The sequence below is a fragment of the Pleurodeles waltl genome, chromosome 12 (genome assembly GCF_031143425.1).
Source record: "Pleurodeles waltl isolate 20211129_DDA chromosome 12, aPleWal1.hap1.20221129, whole genome shotgun sequence".
Lineage (NCBI taxonomy): Eukaryota > Metazoa > Chordata > Amphibia > Caudata > Salamandridae > Pleurodeles > Pleurodeles waltl.
Window position 1 is genome coordinate 502,781,287 of NC_090451.1, and position 21,605 is coordinate 502,802,891.

At 43.0% G+C, this 21,605-nt stretch overlaps 1 protein-coding gene across 4 annotated transcripts in view; it reads right to left on the reverse strand.

Annotated features, from left to right (window-relative positions):
- PRMT7 (protein arginine methyltransferase 7) overlaps window positions 1-21,605 on the reverse strand; it is a 424,549-nt gene that overhangs the window by 296,312 nt on the left and 106,632 nt on the right. For all 4 annotated transcript variants that reach the window (XM_069217242.1, XM_069217243.1, XM_069217244.1 and 1 more), the window contains one exon: window positions 20,383-20,630. In XM_069217242.1, the coding sequence (XP_069073343.1) occupies window positions 20,383-20,630 (248 nt within the window). The remainder of the gene's footprint in view (window positions 1-20,382; window positions 20,631-21,605) is intronic.

Sequence of the window (21,605 nt, forward strand, 5' to 3'; positions counted from 1 at the left end):
ATTCACTCTAAACTATGACATGTCATAATTCATTGTTTTACTGTTGTGGGAAATCCTAACTTAATTAGAAACTTACATAGGTTTGGAGGTTGATAGGCGTCTGACAAGGACAAAGCATAATTTTACCTCCAATAACGTTGCATGGACGTTAAATGCGGCAGTAGAGGAAACCTTCATTTATAGTATTTGAGACTGGTGCGGAGGGAACGAAGATACTAGTTGACATATATGTAGAATTGTGGGTGCCAAATAAAAGATCCTGTTCGACCAGCCAAAGGCATTGCTATCCATCAGGGATCTGACATTCCCCTCGCTTGACATCAGTAAAATGAATTATAGCCGCATTTAAAATTCTGTCAGCATGCTTTCAACAACTGTCGGCCACTTAAAGTAAAGAAAATACGCATCTTCCGAGCAAACAGTGCTCCTGTACATGCTTGTTTAAGGTTCGTAAACTCTCTCAAAGAAATACAACAAAGTCAGTGGGACTCCCACCCAGAGACAGCAGGTGAATGCAGGGGTGGCCTATCACCTATAGTGGAAGAGTGTCACCCCACTCCTGAAAGGCAGCAGCAAGCAGAAAAATAAAATGATATTAAGAGTATTTTATTATTATTTTATTTTTCTGCTTAGCCACTGCCAGTCCGCCAAGTCTAGGGTGGGGTGGGGCCAGCATCCTCTGTGTCAGCAGGGGGAGGAGTGGTAGGTGCACTCTAAGTGCGCATGTCGGTTTGGCCGGGCCTAACAAAGTGCATGCTTAGTACTCTCCACCCAAGCTGCGTTTCACAGCCAGGTGGAGAACCAGCACATGCTCTCACTCTCTAACTGAGCAGAATTTCAGCTCCCTCAGGCCAATCCCGGCACTTCTCTTATGCTGGGTAACAGCACGAGAGAAGGGTCTGGATTGGTAGGGAGGGGAGAAAGAAGAGAAGAACCGAGGCAGCGGGAGCAGAGGAACATGCAGCACCAGGTAAGTCTTTTTATTTATATTATTAATTCCCCCTCCCTCCAAGTCTTCGTAGCAGGAGCCGCCACTGGGTGAATAGCGAACATTGTACTGTAAGGCTATCATTTAAGTCAACAAGTTGAAATGTATGACTTTGCTACATGAGTAGTAATGGCATGTAGTTTTTATGACTTTACTAAGGGCCCTATTTGCATCCGGCTGCTCGAAATCCTGAAACACCCTTGTGAGGATTGCAAACCCATTCAGTAAAATAAGGTTGGAAGCGCAACACTATATTAAAAACTGAATTCCTGCTGGAATGGCTCAATCGGTCAGTATCAATCAAATCTGGAAATGTAGGTATTTCGATTCCACTGTGGCAACTAAAATCAATAAATATTTCCTGCAGGCTGAAGTCGTATAAAATCTAGGCAGACTAAAGATGCCTAGAAGATCGCAACGTTCACGTCACTAGCGGCCCTACCAGCGCAAATAATGCTAATACAGAACACCATATACATGACGTCCAATATTTAAAAGCAAACGAGAGGAAAATTAAGAGGAAAAAATACAGGGTCACCAAAGATGTAACTGAAACCTGTGGGCCAATGGGACTTAAGGAGGGCTTTGGTGCTGTTCTGTAAGAGAAATAACATGCTGCTCTGTTATGTGCTGCTGGAAATACCTGCATTATTGTGTTATGATATTCTGTGGATTGTGAAGTCCTTCCAGTGATATTTAAAATAGCGACCTTGGAAGGTCCTCCCCTAGCAACTCATCTATTGAAAGATAGGACATTGCCCGCCCGGATTCTACACGCACTCTTTCTTCCATTTATTTGAGGACTATTATTTTCAAACTAAATAGAACACAAGCATACTTAAAATATAATAATTAGCACAACCATAATACAATATTCGAAGGACAAGTGTATAAGATATTTAACAATTTTTACATCTGAATGAGACATGCAAGGATCATTTTAAATAAAATATTATCAGTAAAAGGTCCGGTTTGAACCTGGGTCACCGAACATGCAAAGGAAGGATACATCATTAAAGCAACGCCTCTCAATGGAAATTCGCTGAAGCACAAATCATTGTTAAAGACAGTCAGACAGTCCATGATTCACTGGTGGTTTTAAGTCGTAATGAGGGAACTTTTTTGTTCACTTAAGTTCCAAATTGCTTTCTGGGAGTATGGCATCGGAAACATGACCATCGTGAAAGATAATAAAATATCTTGAACGGCAGGTCCTGATGTAGCTTTATATATGCCTAGTGTGTCACTGGTTTTCGTCGAGGCGCCAGTATATCAATGTGCCCTGCTAATGAAAAAAGTGACTCCTTTGCTGATTTTTTATCCCCTTTAAAGTTACCACCAAATGATCAGCGAGATGGGCCACATTTCCATACAGCAGAAAGTAAGCTGTTCCATTTAAAGATGGCCACGCAGTTCACCATCCAACCCAGGTGTCCTAGATCAGGGGTCTCCAGCCTTTTCTGTAATGAGAGCTACTTACGTTCAATTAAATTAATCAAGAGCTAATAATAATATCAGTATTTCAATATTGTCCACATAAGACAATATTACATTAGTGACCAACATATGCAAGGGTACTACCAGGTTACTACCAGCAATCACCTCCGTGCATCAGGCAAGGGTGCCAGCAGCAATGTAAAAAAGGCTTTAGCAATATGGCATGCCTCTACATGGGTAATACATAACAGCCATAGCTGCAATGCTTCTAGTACCAAGGTAATAAATAACACTTGTAAACATATCCTCAATGCCGCATGGTTTATTACTCAAATATCAGCTTTAACTATATTTTGGAAATCCAGCGATTTTTCATCAAATATCAGCTCGTGAGTTCTGAAAATAAACACATTTTCATCTTGAATACACACTCTCAATTTTTGTGTATGTACATTATTTCAACCAAGCAAAGGCTTCTGATTTAGTAAGGCTGACTGCAGACAGGAGAGCACCTTACAAGTAGGTGGAGGAATAACACTGATGATTCTGAAGGACCTCCCAGGCCATTGGGAATACTATTCTAAAGATATACATTTAGGCAGACCTTCTGCTGAATTACTATTTGTAAATGTGTGTACTCTTTAAATGACCTTTTAGTCATGAAGTGATTTGTTGTTTCGAAGAAAGCACCAATCTGTACGAGGGAAGTATTGATAATTAGCTTTTGTTACATAACTCTAATCAAAAGCTTCTCACAACAACCAATGACAGCCTGGAATGTTACTGCCTTTTAGATGTGAGATAAAATACTATTTCCCAAAGGAAAAGCAAAGAACCTAGCAATGTGCTATGCCAACCACCCAGCTCTTCTACCAGATCTACCAAGCTTGTGATGTTTACGACGGTCTTGCTCAAGCATATGAATTTAAGTCAATTTCGCCAGGATGTTAGTATATTCACATACAGATGACAACTGCAACACTGCCTATGTTTTAGCAGTATAAACTGAGGTCCACAAATTTCAAACAATACAGAATTAGGATACAAGGTCATGCCTTAGTCTAAAAATATCGTACCACACAAAAGAAGCTCTGAAAGCACTAGATTGACCCCAGGGTATATTATCAAATTAAAATCTCTAAGAACCGAGGAAGTGGGTTATTAACTTGAGGGAAACCTTACACACTCTACTTAAATCTCAATGCAAGCCTTGGGAAATCTAAGCTGAAACCCCGGTAGCTATGGCACTAGCAGAAAAATATCCCAAAGAGATATGTGTTAAGCTTTAAAAGTACCATCTATTTCAAAATCAAGAAACAACAATTAACTAAAAAGCCAAAAGATGCCAAAACGATTAAAACCAGATGAGGACAACCACATATATGAATTTTTCAAGATTCAAAACAATAACCACTTAGAAAAATAAAGCGCCACTGTAATAATTCACTTCACAGCTGACTGAGACATAGGCACGATTTTAGGCTCCCCCGATAGACCGGAGATTAGAAACACAAAGCGAGTTCCCACAATCAGGGTTTTTGCCTTGTGATTTAGTCTACTTTTGGAAGTCCAAGTCCTCCAGCGGGGCAAGCTCCAAGGCTGCAAGGGAAAATGTGTCATCAACCTCCAGCTGAAGCAGTGGGTTTTGGCATCAAAATGTCAGAGGGAGCAAAGATGTATTTCAAACCTGCACTGCTCGCTTCACGGCTCGGGGCATATTTGCTGCCTTGCCGAAATTCAAGGTTTTACCTTCAGCCTTAGTCACTTTTTTAATCTTAAAACTGACAGCTAAGCAATTCTGGAGGCTGCAGCAGGCCAAGGATCCACGAGGCAGATACCTTTTCTATGAGGTCCCTCTGAAACACTTTTCAGCACAAGAAAAAAGGCCTGTATGGGAATTATAGCGTCCTCCCAGCATGGGAACCCGTCAATGACTATGTCACACTAGGAGCTGAATATTAACACCTCTTTATACTTCTGCATGTACCTGTGAACTAAACATTCTAAACCAAGCTTTTATTACATTCTAAACTAACAATTACATCACACTGCTACTGAGTCAGCTTGGAGTCAAAACTCGCAAGACACTACATCTCCCCTTCTTTTAAAACAACAAAAAAAAGAATTTTTTTTTTTACAAAATCTGTATATATACATGTATAACTACATCTCTGCGATCAATGTTCTTGGCACTTTGATCATTCAACCTGATCTGGTTACTGGAAGCAGGGAGATGTCATCTTCAGTGTCAGAGATTTCTAAAGACGGTGAAGAGGTAACAGCAGTCATTGAGTTTTTACGTTAAGTTTCATCTTCACCATCACGATTTGAAGACCAATGAATCAAAGTCCTAAAGTGAGAAGAGTCTCTTGTAACAGACTTCCCAAGGCCTGGGTGGTCACCATGTGTCCCTAGGTAGACACCACATGGAAAGGTTCAGCATCATATGGAGCATCAGATTTCCTTCTGTGCATCTGTCAGGTGATCACTAAATCTCCTCTCTTAAACGTGATGTTCTTTGCATGTTGTCTTTTGTCTGAATAAGCTTTCATTTTCTATTTGTTAACCAAGTTCCTTGTATGAATCATGTTTTCGCTTTTTTCTCTCTTGGTGGCCCATTGAGGTAACTTGTTTGTCATTGTTCTCCCAAACATCAAAGTTCCAAGTCTTTCGCCTGTGGTCAAGTGAGGTTTTGAAAGAGAAGCTCGTAGACAATTTAATACAGTTTTCAAACTTAGCCTCTTAATTGTTGCATGTTGTACTTCTTTTAGCGTACTCATAAAATGCTCAACAAGTCCATTGGCATGCAGCCACAAAGGTGTACTTTTTTGATGCTTTATGTTCAGATGCTCCAGGAATTCTTTGAATTGTCTACTGTTAAAAGGCGGGCCATTATCAGACTTCAAAATGGCTGAAATGCCCCATGTCGCAAAAATGCCATCTAGTTTTTCAATGACTCGTTCATGAGTTGTGGATGACAGATCTTCCACCAAAGGAAAACATGAGTATTCATCCACAGTCACCATCAGGTGATGTCCATTATCAAGATGACCAAAGAAGTCGATGGCTATTCTCTCCCATGCATGCTTAGGGAGTTCTGACATGTTTAGAGTATGTTGAGTAACACTGATAGAAAGGCAGCTCCATATTTGACAGTCCGAGTTCTTCTTCAACCCTTTCATCTAAGTACGGATACCACGACGTCCTTCATGAGCCACTTCATTTACCTTCTGTCGCAGACTCTCCAGAATCCGTATTCTCAACCCTCACAGTATAACTCCTTCCTGAGCTATGGCAATTCATCATTGACATTTCTCTATTTTTGATATTTACCATCACTGGTGAGAGGCCAAGTGTGTTGGTTCCATGACTGATGTGTAAATATGTCCTTAAACTTCAGCATGTCACTATCATGGCTTGTGGCAGTGACAGTCTAGGCTAACAAAATAGCAGCTCACGTATTTGATTTCACAATTAAATTAATGTAGGCTTCCGCTATCTTGGATGAAGTACCATGACCTTATATAGGCACTCTTGAAAAATAGTCAGCAGGGTTCCGATCCTTTCATGGATGATGTACAATTGTATAAATCATATTGTAATCATGATATCCATTATTCAATACTAGGAAGCATCTTGGCTTTAGGATGACCAAAGATCGTCAGTAAAGCTTGATTATCTGAAACCAGTGTAAAATGTTTTCCATACAGGAATACATGGTGTAGTGAAATATGTGTCTTGACCACTGACTTTGTGTTGCACCACTCTGCACCTGGATTAGCTGTCTAGTGTTCCCCAGTTGCAGATTACATTTTGTATTAATTTTAGCTGCCTACTGACTTTATCGTAGCGTTAGACACTGCCATGTTTAAAGCTGACCGTATTTTTTTTTCACATCGGAAACTGTGCTTGTTTTCGTATTCTTTCTCACTGAAGAGCTAGGACATATTATCACCTAGAACTGGTACATAATATGGAGGAGGTAGGCAGTCAGCACAATAAGAATGTACCAGACTGATGTTTTTTTAGTTCAAGCAGGGAACGGTTTGGCCTTAAGAGAGACAATTTGGGAGACTGGCCAGTTCCAACCGGTTTCTTTCAACTCTGACCTACATTAGCCAGCATGTTTGAATATTTCTTTTTTATGGGAGGGTTTTTTCCAGAAAGCCCTTCTCTGGTTCTTTAAGATATTAAAAGACGGCCCTGCTCAGTAGCGGTGAAATTTCTCAGACCTCAGTCAGGATTAGACATCAAATGCCTGACATTTGTCCCGTAAGGGTGGATATCTCTTTCTCACAGTTGAACGGGGTCATCATCTTGCTGGCATGAGAAAGATGAAGCATTTGACAGGCCCTACAGTGATGACTTTTTATTTCATTATTTACTTTGCAATTATGATAGAATATAACCACATATATTTGTTGTGTACATTGCAGTTGAGAATCATTTTGGTATATTTTCCTTTCATTGCTGTGACTATTGTAAAACGTGTGCTTTCAATCTACTAAACTCCTTTTTTAGGAACCTGGTGGTGAACTAATAATAAATGTCTTCTTTGAATTGAGAAGTGCATTCCAGAGATTTTTGTCAGTTAGGTCATTACTGAAAGCAAAACACATGGAAACGTTCACAAGCCCATACCACGGCTAAGCTTTCTTTCTCAGGTTGTGAGTAAGCACGCTCTGTTTGAGACACACTTCTACTGGTAGAGGCCACAATATGCCTTCGAGCATTTGGGTGTCCACTGTGCTGTACAAAGGCAGTGCCTAGCCCAACAAGGCTAGCGTCACCAAAAGCCTCTGTATAAAGTTTTCAACAGAAGTATGCCATTTCAGTAGCATTTTCAGTGGCATGCTTGAATCTCTTAAAACGTCTCTCACATTCATGTGACCACTGAAATGAAACATTTTTCTTTGTCAACTCTCGTTATGGAGTACTAACAGTGGCAAAGTCTTGTATATACTATGAACAGTAACTGGCCATGCCAAGGAACGAACGTACCATAGAAACATCGTCAAGGTTAGCATTTGACCGAGCCTGTACCTTTCCAGGATTGAGTGTCATACCTCCATCAGAGAAGGCAGGACAGAAAATTTAAATTTTGTCTTCTTGAACTCACACTTGTTTGCATTCAAAGTCTAACCTGCATCACTGAGTAAACAATTTACTTGGGTGAAAGCTCTATCGTGCTCCTTCTGTGTAGCTCTGACAACTAATATGTAATCGCTGTAATTGAACGCATTCACAAGATGAGTCAAATTATGTCTTGGAAAAGTTCTGCAGTCAATGACACACCAAAACAGACCATGTGTAGTAAAGGTTATAATGTACCTGCAATTTTCTTCAAGTTGCAACTGATGATAACCTTTATTTAGGTCAAGGCGAGAGTACACCTTTGCACCACTTAAATGCGCTATCATGTCAGCAATGTGTGGACCCGGATGTCGTTCTCACTCAATTGCCTTGTTTGCGCCCCGCAATGCAGTGTTTATAACTTCACATATTACATCACTCATGACATGGTCAGTGACATCACTGATGTCATCTTAAATGACCTCACTGATGATATCATCCACAGAGGCACTTACACACCCTCTCACACCCTTATACAACCTCTCATATAGCCACTGACTCACCCACGCAACCACTCAAATACCCATTCACAGACTCACAAGTACACTCGCACAACCACTCACTCATCCATAGAGCCAATGACACATTCACTCACTCAAACAAGCACTCACAAAGACACTCACTCATCCATACAGCTGCTCATACAACCAGTCACTTACCCATGCAGCCACTGACAGAGCCATGCACTCAATCATACAGCTACTTACACACCCACTTACTCAGCTATACAGCCACTCACACACCCATTCACACATCCATTCAAGCACTTGCACATCCGCTCATTCACCCATACATCCAATCACGCACACTCACTCTGCAATAAAGCCACTCTCGCAGCAACTCACTTAATCAGTCAATCACACAGCCACTCACTCTTGCATACAGCCACTAACACACCCACTCACACACCAATATAGTCACTCACATAGCTACTCACTTACCCACACAGCTACTCACATATCTACTTATACACCCATACGGGGACTCGCACACCCACACAGTCACCCATACGGGCACTATGACATACACTCACACACGGTTACACAGACACACATTCACTCACACAAAATATGTCAGAAATAGTATCACTCAGTAGTACAGAAAGTATACTATTTTAACTTTTGCAGTACCTTCATATATATGCTTAACACTCATGAACTTTCAGTAAAATATCACACTCACTGGATGATGTCATTTGAGAATAAAAATAAAAAGGGGTCAGGTTAAGGGTACTGAGCCCCCAGCCCTGGTCCAGGGGTCCTCCAGGGACCACTGCCAGGGCTAAAAAGCATTAAAAAAAATATATATATCAGAAAAATGCACAGGCGGATTTGCAGATTTTTCTCCCGCCCTTTTCTTTTCTTTTGCCCCCAGGAGGGCGAGGTCCCAGGGCCCTCCTTCCTAAGGCTTATAGTATCCCCGGGGACCACCATCTCCCTAGGACTAAGGTACAAAAATATGCGGAGGCCGTGCGGTCCCCGCGCCCTGGGGACCACCACCTCCCTGTTGTAGGAGGCTGGCCTGGTTTGTAGTGGTACCAAGGGGTACTTACACTCTACACCAGGTCCAGTTATTCCTTATTAGTGTAGAAGAGGTGTCTAGCAGCTTAGGCTGATAGAAAAGGTGGCTTAGCAGAGCAGCTTAGGCTGAACTAGGAGACGTGTAAAGCTCCCACTATACCACTGGTGTCATATGCACAATATCATAAGAAAACACAATACACAGATATACTAAAAATAAAGGTACTTTATTTTTATGACAATATGCCAAAAGTATCTCAGTGAGTACCTTCAGTATGAGAATAGCAAATATACACAAGATATATGTACACAATACCAAAATTATGCAGTAATAGCAATAGAAAGCAATGCAAGCAATGTACAGTCACAATAGATTGCAATGAGAGCACATAGGTATAGGGGCAACACAAATCATATACTCCAAAAGTGGAATGCGAATCACGAATGGACCCCAAACCTATGTGACCTTGTAGAGGGTCGCTGGGACTGTAAGAAAACAGTGAGGGTTAGAAAAATACCCCACCCCAAGACCCTGAAAAGTGGGTGCAAAGTGCACCTAAGTTCCCCAGAGAGCACAGAAGTCGTGATAGGGGAATTCTGCCAGGAAGACCAACACCAGCAATGCAACAACGATGGATTTCCGGACGAGAGTACCTGTGGAACAAGGGGACCAAGTCCAAAAGTCACGATCAAGTCGGGAGTGGGCAGATGCCCAGGAAATGTCAGCTGTGGGTGCAAAGAAGCTGCCACCGGATGGTAGAAGCTGTGGATTCTGCAAGAACGAAGAGGGCTAGAAACTTCCCCTTTGGAGGATGGATGTCCCACGTCGTGAATAAGCTTGCAGAGGTGTTTCCGTGCAGAAAGACCGCAAACAAGCCTTGCTAGCTGCAAGGGTCGCGGTTAGGGTTTTTGGATGCTGCTGTGGCCCAGGAGGGACCAGGATGTCGCCAATTGCGTGAGGAGACAGAGGGGGCGCCCAGCAGGACAAGGAGCCCACTCAGAAGCAAGCAGCACCCGCAGAAGTGCCGGAACAGGCACTACGAAGAAGAGTGAACCGGACCTCACCCGAAGTCACAAAGGAAGGTCCCACGACGCCGGAGGACAACTCAGGAGGTCGTGCACTGCAGGGTAGAGTGTCGGGGACCCAGGCTTGGCTGTGCACAAAGGAAATCCTGGAAGAGTGCACAGGAGCCGGAGCAGCTGCATATCACGCGGTACCCAGCAAAGCAGTCTAGCGTGGGGAGGCAAGGACTTAACTCCACCAAACTTGGACTGAAGAGTCACTGGACTGTGGGAGTCACTTGGACAGAGTTGCTGAGTTCCAGGGACCACGCTCGTCGTGCTGAGAGGGGACCCAGAGGACCAGTGATGCAGTCTTTTGGTGCCTGCGGTTGCAGGAGGAAGATTCCGTCGACCCACGGGAGATTTCTTCGGAGCTTCTAGTGCAGAGAGGAGGCAGACTACCCCCACAGCATGCACCACGAGGAAAGCAGTCGAGAAGGCGGCAGGATCAGCGATACAAGGTTGCAGTAGTCGTCTTTGCTACTTTGTTGCGGTTTTGCAGGCTTCCAGCGCGGTCAGCAGTCGATTCCTTGGCAGAAGGTGAAGAGAGAGATGCAGAGGAACTCTGATGAGCTCTTGCATTCGTTATCTAAAGAATTCCCCAAAGCACAGACCCTAAATAGCCAGAAAAGGAGGTTTGGCTACCTAGGAAGGAGGATAGGCTAGCAACACAGGTAAGAGCCTATCAGAAGGAGTCTCTGACGTCACCTGCTGGCACTGGCCACTCAGAGCAGTCCAGTGTGCCAGCAGCACCTCTGTTTCCAAGATGGCAGAGGTCTTGAGCACACTGGAGGAGCTCTGGGCACCTCCCAGGGGAGGTGCAGGTCAGGGGAGTGGTCACTCCCCTTTCCTTTGTCCAGTTTCGCGCCAGAGCAGGGCTGGGGGATCCCTGAACCGGTGTAGACTGGCTTATGCAGAGATGGGCACCATCTGTGCCCATCAAAGTATTTCCAGAGGCTGGGGGAGGCTACTCCTCCCCAGCCCTGACACCTTTTTCCAAAGGGAGACAGTGTAACACCCTCTCTCTGAGGAAGTCCTTTGTTCTGCCTTCCTGGGCCAAGCCTGGCTAGACCCCAGGAGGGCAGAAACCTGTCTGAGGGGTTGGCAGCAGCAGCAGCTGCAGTGAAACCCCGGGAAAGGTAGTTTGGCAGTACCCGGGTCTGTGCTAGAGACTCAGGGGATCATGAAATTTTCTCCCGAATGCCAGAATGGCATTGGGGTGACAATTCCATGATCTTAGACATGTTACATGGCCATGTTCGGAGTTACCATTGTGACGCTGTACATAGGTAGTGACCTATGTATAGTGCACGCGTGTAATGGTGTCCCCGCACTCACAAAGTCCGAGGAATTTGCCCTGAACAATGTGGGTGCACCTTGGCTAGTGCCAGGGTGCCCACACACTAAGTAACTTAGCACCCAACCTTTACCAGGTAAAGGTTAGACATATAGGTGACTTATAAGTTACTTAAGTGCAGTGGTAAATGGCTGTGAAATAACGTGGACGTTATTTCACTCAGGCTGCAGTGGCAGGCCTGTGTAAGAATTGTCAGAGCTCCCTATGGGTGGCAAAAGAAATGCTGCAGCCCATAGGGATCTCCTGGAACCCCAATACCCCGGGGTACCTCAGTACCATATACTAGGGAATTATAAGGGTGTTCCAGTATGCCAATGTAAATTGGTGAAATTGGTCACTAGCCTGTTAGTGACAATTTGGAAAGAAATGAGAGAGCATAACCACTGAGGTTCTGGTTAGCAGAGCCTCAGTGAGACAGTTAGTCATCACACAGGGAACACATACAGGACACACTTATGAGCACTGGGGCCCTGGCTGGCAGGGTCCCAGTGACACATACAACTAAAACAACATATATACAGTGAAATATGGGGGTAACATGCCAGGCAAGATGGTACTTTCCTACACCTGTAGCAAAATACATTTATAACGGTAGGGGGGGACCTGCTGACCTTCTGGGCACCACCACCTTCCAGGGGTAGAATGCTTTTAAAATAGTAGTGGGGGTACCGGGGACCACCATCTCCCTAGGACTAACTTCTAACGATGGAGGCTGCTACATGGCCCCCCTCATGGAGCCACAGATGACCCTGGGGACTGCCATCCCCCGGGGCTGGTTCCTGCTACTTCCAGAGGTGCCCACCCTGGGAGGTAGTTGTTTGCTTGGTGAGAGCTGGCAGCTCCCACCAAGCCAAAGCTAACATAACCCCACTTTCTGCAAGCGGGGGCTGTCAAACAGGTCCTGCTTGCAGAAGGCAGAGTCTTCATCAGTTTCCCTGCATGCAAATACGCGTGCAGCAAAACAGATAAAAGCATTGCTCCCGCAAGCAGGGACCTACTACTCAAAGCTGTTCCCCGCTTGTGAAAGCAGTGCTGGCTCCCGGAGGAGTTGAAAGCCAGCTGGGACTGCTGGGGCCTTGAGGCTACCCCTGCAGTCCCAAAAACATTTTAAAAAAAAACAAAAAAAAACATACTTTTCAAAGTGAAACTGCAGATTTGCAGTTCCAGCTTGAAAATTATCTGATACACATTGGCAAAGTTCCAAACATTACAAGACACAGGCAACATGTACTTAACGTCCTTTACACGGCTGCATTGTAGGAGATGAACTATACATTTACCCAAGGAGACAGTACTCACTAATTAGCCAGTAGAAAGTATTCCAGTTGGGTAGACATTTTGCACAAAACAGTGGCCTCTTCTTGGATAAATAGGCATGGCAGGATTTATTCTGGCACAATGCTCATTTTACAGAAACTAAACCTCATCCGCAAGCATTTACACATACAAACAAAGCAGGTGCCGGGTTGAAGCTCCACTTCTATAAAGTACTAATCAGCCTAACTTCATGTGCATGGTCAAGGCAAAGAAAGTGTGTTTTCTCTACATTTCCACTTTGAAAGCTTAGCTGTAATCCTTGATGGAGATGTTTGCATCCTTGCCTTTTTCAAGAGCAATATCTCATGTAGTGACTGTGACAAGGGGGTTCTTTCTTGTCAACTGCTGCTTAAACCCAACCACGCAGTGCACAGGCAAAGGCCAGGCATGATGTTGGGGTTGGGTGGTTATAGAGGGTTAGCTGCAGGGTTAGGCCCCGCCGAGCACTGCTGAAAGCCATGCTTGATGCAGGGTTGGGTGATTATAGGGGGATGGCTACAGGGCCTGGCTGAATTAATGTATAGTTATTAAATTTACTTTACACTAAAAATAACATTGAAACAAAGGTTACAGGGCCGTTATAATTAGGAAATAGAATTAGAAAACATTGAAATTCTTTTAAAAATCCAAAGATTACAGGGACGTTATAGTTAGGCTCACGTTTTAAACACAAAAAACCATAGAAATTAACCTGTTATAGATAGAGTTATCCCCTAAGGTAACCAGAACTCACACCTTCACCATGCACTGCTAATTACACCACAAATTACAGCACTCATGACATGTTTGATAACATCACTGATAATATCAATGTAATAGTTGCAGTAACATTTTTGGTGAATAAACTGCATGGTGGTGGCACGAGTTGTAGTTACCTTAGGGCACAAGTTATAGTTACTTGAGATAACTCTAACTATAACAGGTGAATTTCTATGGTTTTGTACGTTTAAAATGTAAGCCTAACTATAATGTCCCTGTAACCTTTGGATTTTTAAGTGAGAAAAAACACACACAAAAAAATATATATATATATATATATATATATATATATATATATATATATATATATATATATATATCTCCCTTGTGTCTCGACAATGCTATACCTCTCTGAAGAGCTATAATGATAGCAATACATGTGTAAGGGGTTGCTGTAAGGGATTGCTTTTGCTCATTCCAAGTTGGCTTGGATGGTATTTTAGTATTCCAATGTTGTAATACTGTGCATGGAGTGATGAAAGGCTACTGTCATTTTGCAGCTCGGCGTGGACAGCACTGTGCCAATCCTATTCTTAAAGATTTTGCTGTATAAACTTAAAAATACTTTAACTCTTTCTAGCTTGGCATGTGCTAATCCTATGCTTAAAAACTTTGCTAGAAAAACAGACATTTGAGGTGAGCAAATTGGGAGTGTTGCTGGTGCTGCAGGGTGCTCTATACTGGAACTGCTCTCCACCTAAACATGGGACCTACCCAGCATTCTCTTGTCTCTTTAGCAGAATTTATGCAGCATTCTAACACTGAAAGGGTTGTGTGTGTGTGTGTGTATATATATATATATATATATATATATATATATATATATATATATAAATAATGAGTTCATACTTACCTCATAATTACATTGTTAAGACTTACGTGGTAATGGCATGCGTGGTTCCGTAATACACCATTATTCATTTAAAGAAACCTCAATTAGCTGGGAAAGCAGTATCCTTCATCAAATCTAATGTTGCTGAAAAGTACCTTGTGTTTTGCGCTTACTTCAATGCGATTTTTCAGGGAGACGTTTTATGCAACTGTGAGTCGCTGGTGGTATTTGTTTAGGGTGGACTTGAAAGTGGCTTGGTCTGTGGTGTCTCATCTGGTGCGCCATCTTCACTCCAGTTGTCTGCAGTTGCGTTTCATTGCCCTGAGTACTGGTGTGTTTTGCTTGTTTAGACAACTCTACAGCCCCTAGCTTGTTAGATGGGGGCAACTTGGTTGGCAGCATTGGTGATCCAAGTGGTGAAGTATTGTATTGCCTGTTCCAGATTGGTTCCGGGGTTGGGCTGGGTGTTGTTGAGGGCGTCCATCCATTGGGTCTGTGTTATATTGTTCCAGCTGTGGCTAGGGGCTTTGTGGGGGCTGGAGGCAGTGCATGGTGATCTGCGATGGTGAAGTGGACAATGGAGTGGTCGGTCCATGTGTGTACTGTGGCAAAGCTGTATTTTACCCTGAAACTGGTGCGTGGTCCTGGGGGATCTGTCGGCAAGGCTGCCTCTGATGGTCATTCAGTCATTTAAATTTGGAAATTAAGGTGTTCCATGTTCCGTGTAGTGATGTCCTTGATGGTGGTACATTGCGTTGTTTCCTCGTGGATGATGGCGACACCTGTGCCTTGTTTCCTTGGTGGCATTTTGGTGTGGTATCTTGTAGTCGGGTGTTACGGTGGGGATGTCAGGGCAGAAAAGTGGTTGAGCCAGGTGTCTGATCAGAATCACCTCAGGGGCCAGGGTGGTAATGGTGTCCCGGACTTCGGTGGCATCTTTGCAGAGAGTTTGGGTGTTGAGCAGGAGGCATCGGAAATGTTCTAGGGGGGGTTGCAGTCGACTAAGTGGGAGTGTCATGGGTATCTGTGAAGGCGGGAGGTCCTGAGTTGCGCGAGGAGAAGTGAGGCAGCCATGTTTGGGGCGTGTGGGGTCCAGGGCTCAGTATTTGGTGGCGGAGTACCTGCATGTGGTGAGATGGTCAGGGTTCCTGTCATTGGGCGCGGTCCATGTGCAGACGGGCTTGCCTTTGGCACCTGTCTTTTTCACCTATACAAATGCAATTCTACAGTTCCTTGTTCCCTCAACAATGCATACATGTTCCCATAATATGTAGTCTTTGGCCATTACAGGCCCATATGTTCTAATAGGACAATGTCTTACTAGGAAATCGTATTTTAGCGATTTCTTAAATTGCGATTTCTTAATTGCAATTGCGACTCCATAGGAATCATAATTAGGAAATCTCAACTTTTGTACATTCCCATTTGCAATTCCCCAATTGACATTTCTTAAGATTTGCAATTTAAGAATCGCAAATGGGAACCTTTGTACATGGGGGCCCATGAGTTTCGCTCGGCATTCATCGTCTGAGTGAATCGTACGAGCATCCATCAATAACTCTATGATGCATAGGTTCTTCATCATTAAATTCATTGAACTTACAGTGTTTGATGAGTGCATCAAGTTTCTCCACAAACTTATCAATGGTTTCAACAACTCTTTTGCTTCTTGACTGGAAATAATCTTTCAAAATCAATGTTTGGTACTAGATTAAACTTAAGCTTCAAAACGTCTTCAATCTAATGGTATGTTACTTTTTTGTCAGTTTTCTGCATTTTCCTAATGACTTCTTTCACACCATCTCCAGCAAGATTCTTGAGGTACTTGATCATCTTTCTGTTATCATCTATTCAACTGCATCAATGAAGTCATCAAATGTCTTTATTCAAGCAGTCCATCTATTAACAATATTTTGCTTTTTGCCAGTATCAAAAGGTGGTGGTGGTTTTAGGAAGGCAGGAGCATTTTAACCGTTCACAGGATTGGCTGAATCTGCGATGGGAGCTCTCTCTGGATCTGCTTGCCAGAAAACAGGATCAGTCCCATTCATGCCCCTACCCTGGCCCTGCAATGGACTGGCCTCAGGCTAATCTTTGATAGGCTAAATCAGCAGAAGGGCTTTCTTTCAGACTTCTCGTCGCTGCAGCTATGAACAGCTCCATAAACACAACCCAGGCACTCCTCTTGGAGCCTCCCTCGTCAGCAATATGATGACACTGTTTAGTAGTTCGGTGATGCTTTTATGTACTTGAAGGATCATGTTTTCAGTCTCTTTTTTCACATGTGGTTGATCTCTGCCTTGCAGCGCTCCTGTTCACAGCTTGAATGCTCCATACAATGTATAATTTTATCTTGTGTGTCAGTGCAGTACCTTACAGTATGGCCTTGTTCTTAGTTTCTTGACCAATGTTGTGTAGACTTCTCAGTTAAGCTTTCCTTATTTTCAAATGCTTTCCATTGGCTGGTGTTGCGCTTTGACTCCATATGCACTGACCTTCAGTTTAGCACTACGACGAAAGCACATGTCGCACGAATGAGAAGTCTGCTTGGACCACATCAAACTCTCTGGGAGAGCGTGATTGTTCTTTGGGTTACTTATCCTGAATCTCAACCCCAGTTGTAGCGTCCTCCCCAGCCTGGGTTTCCACCAATACTATGCAACACACAGAGCTGAGTATTACATGTCTTTATTCTTCTGTGTGTACCTGTGAACTCAACATTCTAAACCAGCTTTTATTACATTCCACTCTAACGATTATGTCAAACGCTACAGAGTCCAATCAGGGCCAAAAGGTTCAGTCATAAAACTCACTAGACACTACAGAATGACTTAATTTTCTTGCATGCATTCGAGGTGACTTCCCTAGGCAAGCCTCAGCATCATAACTCTCTTCCGATGTGGGAAAAAATAACTAAGTCCCACTTTTCTTCGGTTGCTGGAAAAAAATTCTGGTTATACCTGTAGCACGGAGGTCCTTGGGGAAGACTTCTAGGCACCTGCCAGGACATGTGCTTGGTCCAGTGCTCTGTGGTCAGCTAATGCCTCTTGGAGTCAGGAGTCCTGCTTTTTGTGACCCTGGAGCAGGCAAGCAGGAGGTCAGCCACTGCTTTGGAAAGCAGTTACAGTCCCTGGGTGATTGGAGGAGTCAGGAATCCTCAAGTCTTATTTTTTTTAAGAAGGGCCTTCATTTTCAGATGCAGTCTTCCTTGGTCTAGGAATGTTTTGAGTAAGGCCAGACAGGCCATTTTATTCATCTGGCATTTCCTTGGTGGGCTGCAGTCACTGGAGGCAGGCTTCAAAAGGCCCATGACCACTGCTGGTACAACCATCACGCTCCATTCCCTCTGGGTTTATTGCAGCAGGCAGAGTTGGGGGCATTTGCAGAGAAAGTTCATCCTCTATGCGCGCACACACACACACACACACACACACACACACACACACACACACACACACACACACACACACACACACACACACACACACACACACACACACACACACACACACACACACACACACACACACACACACACACACACACACACACACACACACACACACACACACACACACACACACACACACACACACACACACACACACTTTAAAATGGCTTACCACTTCTTCCATCAGAAGAGGCCCAGGCTCCCCCATAAACCTCACATTATTAAGATGAGATCTCCTGCCTTTATCTTTGTCAAACACAGGTAATTTCCCTTATTTTGACTGCAGCCAGAAAGTTTAAGGGGCCCTAGGTATGAATGCAAATCAGATCCTGACAGTCCCATTTTGCATCTCCAAGTCCACAGAGATAGTGTACTCATCCAGCTGTTCCTGTCACCATCCCAGATGGCTAATCCATGTTACTTGACCAGTTGCTGACAACACCCCTGCCTTCTTGGACCTTCAGGGCAGACCACAGATCTCTGAAGAGCAGAGCTGTTAACTCTAGCCAGGAATGTGTACTGAGCCCATAGAGGTTAGGTGATTTTAACCTACTGCCAGGCTCAGGCAGCGCAAAGTATATTTTTATAAATGTACTTATTCCACTAAAGTTTCCCAGAATCTAATTTCACCATGAAAGTGGATTTTTAAAACTGAGAGGAAAATAACTTTGAATATCATTTTTTTCTTGCTGTTTGCCGAGCAGAGCTATAAGTAAGGATTTTAACTACACCTATGCCTTTTTTACAGAGAATGTACCTTACCTTACAAAGGTAAAAAGCAATGTTTGGATATTTAGTCACTGTATAATTGCAGTATACAGTGGACCATTTCTTTATATATTACACACCCTGCTCTGTGGCCATACAAGACACAAAACAGGTTTTTCTACATGACAAAGGAACTTTCTTTGAGTTGAATACTGTGTTTTATTATTACCCCTGTCTAGTTGTATATGATTCTGCTATACTTTTATGATTCATATTTATATGACCGCAAAACGTTTTTTTGAATTTGAGTTGAATCATTTTTATTAAGGTTTAATACATTAATTGAACAGTAAATGTAGTGCATCAATTAAGAGCAAGAAAGGTGAAGAAAAAAAAAGTTATTTATTTGATATGCACACTTTGTGACAGTTAAAAAGGCAGATAAACATTCAATAATTCTGGACTTTCAATTTGCTGCTGCAGTTATGTTAATGTAGCCTCTCTACTATGGCCTTAAAAGAAAGTTAGGTAAACTAATTGGGGAAACCAGTTTTAATCATACCATTTCAGGCACCGAGCTCAAGCACTGTGGCACTGAATTTCAGTGTTACAAGGAGAGTCTTAATACAAGCAAAAACCGGGCCAGATAGTGGAGGAATAAATTCAGGGTGATCACGCAGAAAAAAGGCTCCACCAGAGTGAATCAAATTTAATAGTCTCTATACAGCCTACAAAGTTTTTTTTTAATGAATTATGCCATTTAGAACTTTGAAAAGTGGCCTCTTACTTCTATCGGAGGCATAACCTACTATTAAGAAGCTTGAAGCAAGGCTGTTAAAATATGGTGCATACCAAGGGAAACAAAGAAGAAAAAACAGGAATGCACTGGAAATCTCAGCTGAAGACCATACTCTGCAGTGTCTCCATTCTTCAAAAGGGGCCCAAATGTAGCCATTTTCCATCAGGCTTTTCTCAAACACCCTGCTGGTGTCTGAGGCACCCGCATCTCTACTATGGAATGTAATGGCTTCTCTTCATGGCTTTCTGAGCCATGCTCGATCTCAACTCATTACACCCATTAACCAAGAGACAACTGTGACAGTCTACTTGGATAAACCACTCAACCCACACAACAATGGTAACTAACTAAAATATTTGGTAGTATATACCTATCCTTCTCAAGTATCTGCTGAAAGTAGTGCTCCAAAAATGTGCACAAAGCAGTATGCGGGAAAGCACACAATGAACACATGAATTAATAGAAATTCACCTTTCTTCAATGAACCTTTAAGTTGGCAAAGCAACAATAACTTATTAGTTTATGCATAGCTTGTATCCTGAGCTTTCAGCTCTCTTTACTTTGAGTGATTAAAGCCGCAAAAATAATTAGCTATATCTCAAATTTTATTCAATTGTATGTTTACTGTAGTTTGGTTGCTTATGGTATAAGGAGCCCAAACTACCGTTGACAGATTTACTTTAAAGACTAACAAATAGATTTATTTTTAGCTAATAGAGATTGTCCTGTTACATGTTATGTAATATATACATTTTAAGTGTTTCAAAGTGTGACAAATTGGTGATGACTGTATTTATTGAATGTTTATTCTGAGCCATTCTCTAGGCTCTAGGAGGCTACAATAAAAATTGAATCAAGTGAAATACTAAAATAAATATAATAAAAAATAAAGAGTTAACACTTCTTACACTGTTGAACGTATGAAGTGATTAGTGTGAACAAACATAATATACAAAAGTAAAAACAAAATCAAAAGGACAAGAGCAAACATGCATTATGCAATAAATTCAGTATTTTACCTGAACATGCTGAGCACCTCACTGAGAGGCTTGAAGTCACGCTGTGCTACCTGGTTAAGCTGGATGTCATGAACGCAAGGGGCACCTGGGCACGACTCCATCTCTGGGAATGGCACAATATTTTTCTCACAGTTTCCTGCCTCAGATTGGACAGAAAAGGGAAGCAGCTTGTTCCAAGACCACATCCTCATGGACTCCACTACCTGGGCATAAATTGTTGCTCTGTGAGGAACGGCCTCCCATTTTTCCTAAATCATCAAACAGAAAGAAACATAGGTGTTAGTCCTGGCATCCATTGGGTGGTCTTACCCCATACTTTTTGCCTTTTACCTCCTGTTTTGCTGCTGTATCTTTTTGTTGGCCTTAGGACTCCGAGCCCTTTACCATTGCCAACAGGTGCCAAAGTGCATGAGCCTCTCCCCTACATATGGTAACATTGGTGTATCCCAAATTAGCATATTTAATTTAACTGGAAGGCCTTTGTAAAGTGGTATACCATGTACCTAGAGCCTGGAAATTAAATGCTACTAGTGGGCCTGCAGCACTGATTGTGCCACCAACTTAAGCAGCACTTTAAACATATCTCAGGCTTGCCACTGTAGAGCCTGTGAGTGCAGTCTCACTTTCACCTTGACTTGGCATTCAAAACCTCTTGCCAAGCCTTAAACTTCCCTTTTCCTACAAATAAGCCACCCTTAAGGTAAGCCCTGGGTAGCCCATAGGGCAGGGTGTCATGTACGTACAAGGTAAGGCATGTATGTTTAATTACATGTCCTGGTAATGAAACACTCCCAATGTAGTTTTCCATTACTGTGAGGCCTGCCCCTCATAGGCCAGCATTGGCAATTCCAGAAAACACTTTTAAGTAGTAATTCCTGATCAGACAGGAGTAGCTGCATCATCTGTACGATCAGTGGAATGCTAATGATAAATCCTCTTTACTGGTAAAGTTGGATTTATTATTACTATTTTAGAAATGCCTCTTTTAGAAAGTGGATTTTTCTCTGCTCTCACCACCATGTGTGCATTCTGCCTGTCTCCAATCCACGTCTGAGCTGGGCTAAGTGACAGCTACACATGTGCATTCCCTCCAAACATCCACACACAGGATACTCAGTTGCATCTGCCTTCATTCTGATGTTCTTCCCGGGAAGGAGGCAGGGAAGGGCTCCCACTTACATTTAAAAAGATAGTGGCCAGAGCCCACACAAAGGGGCTGACTA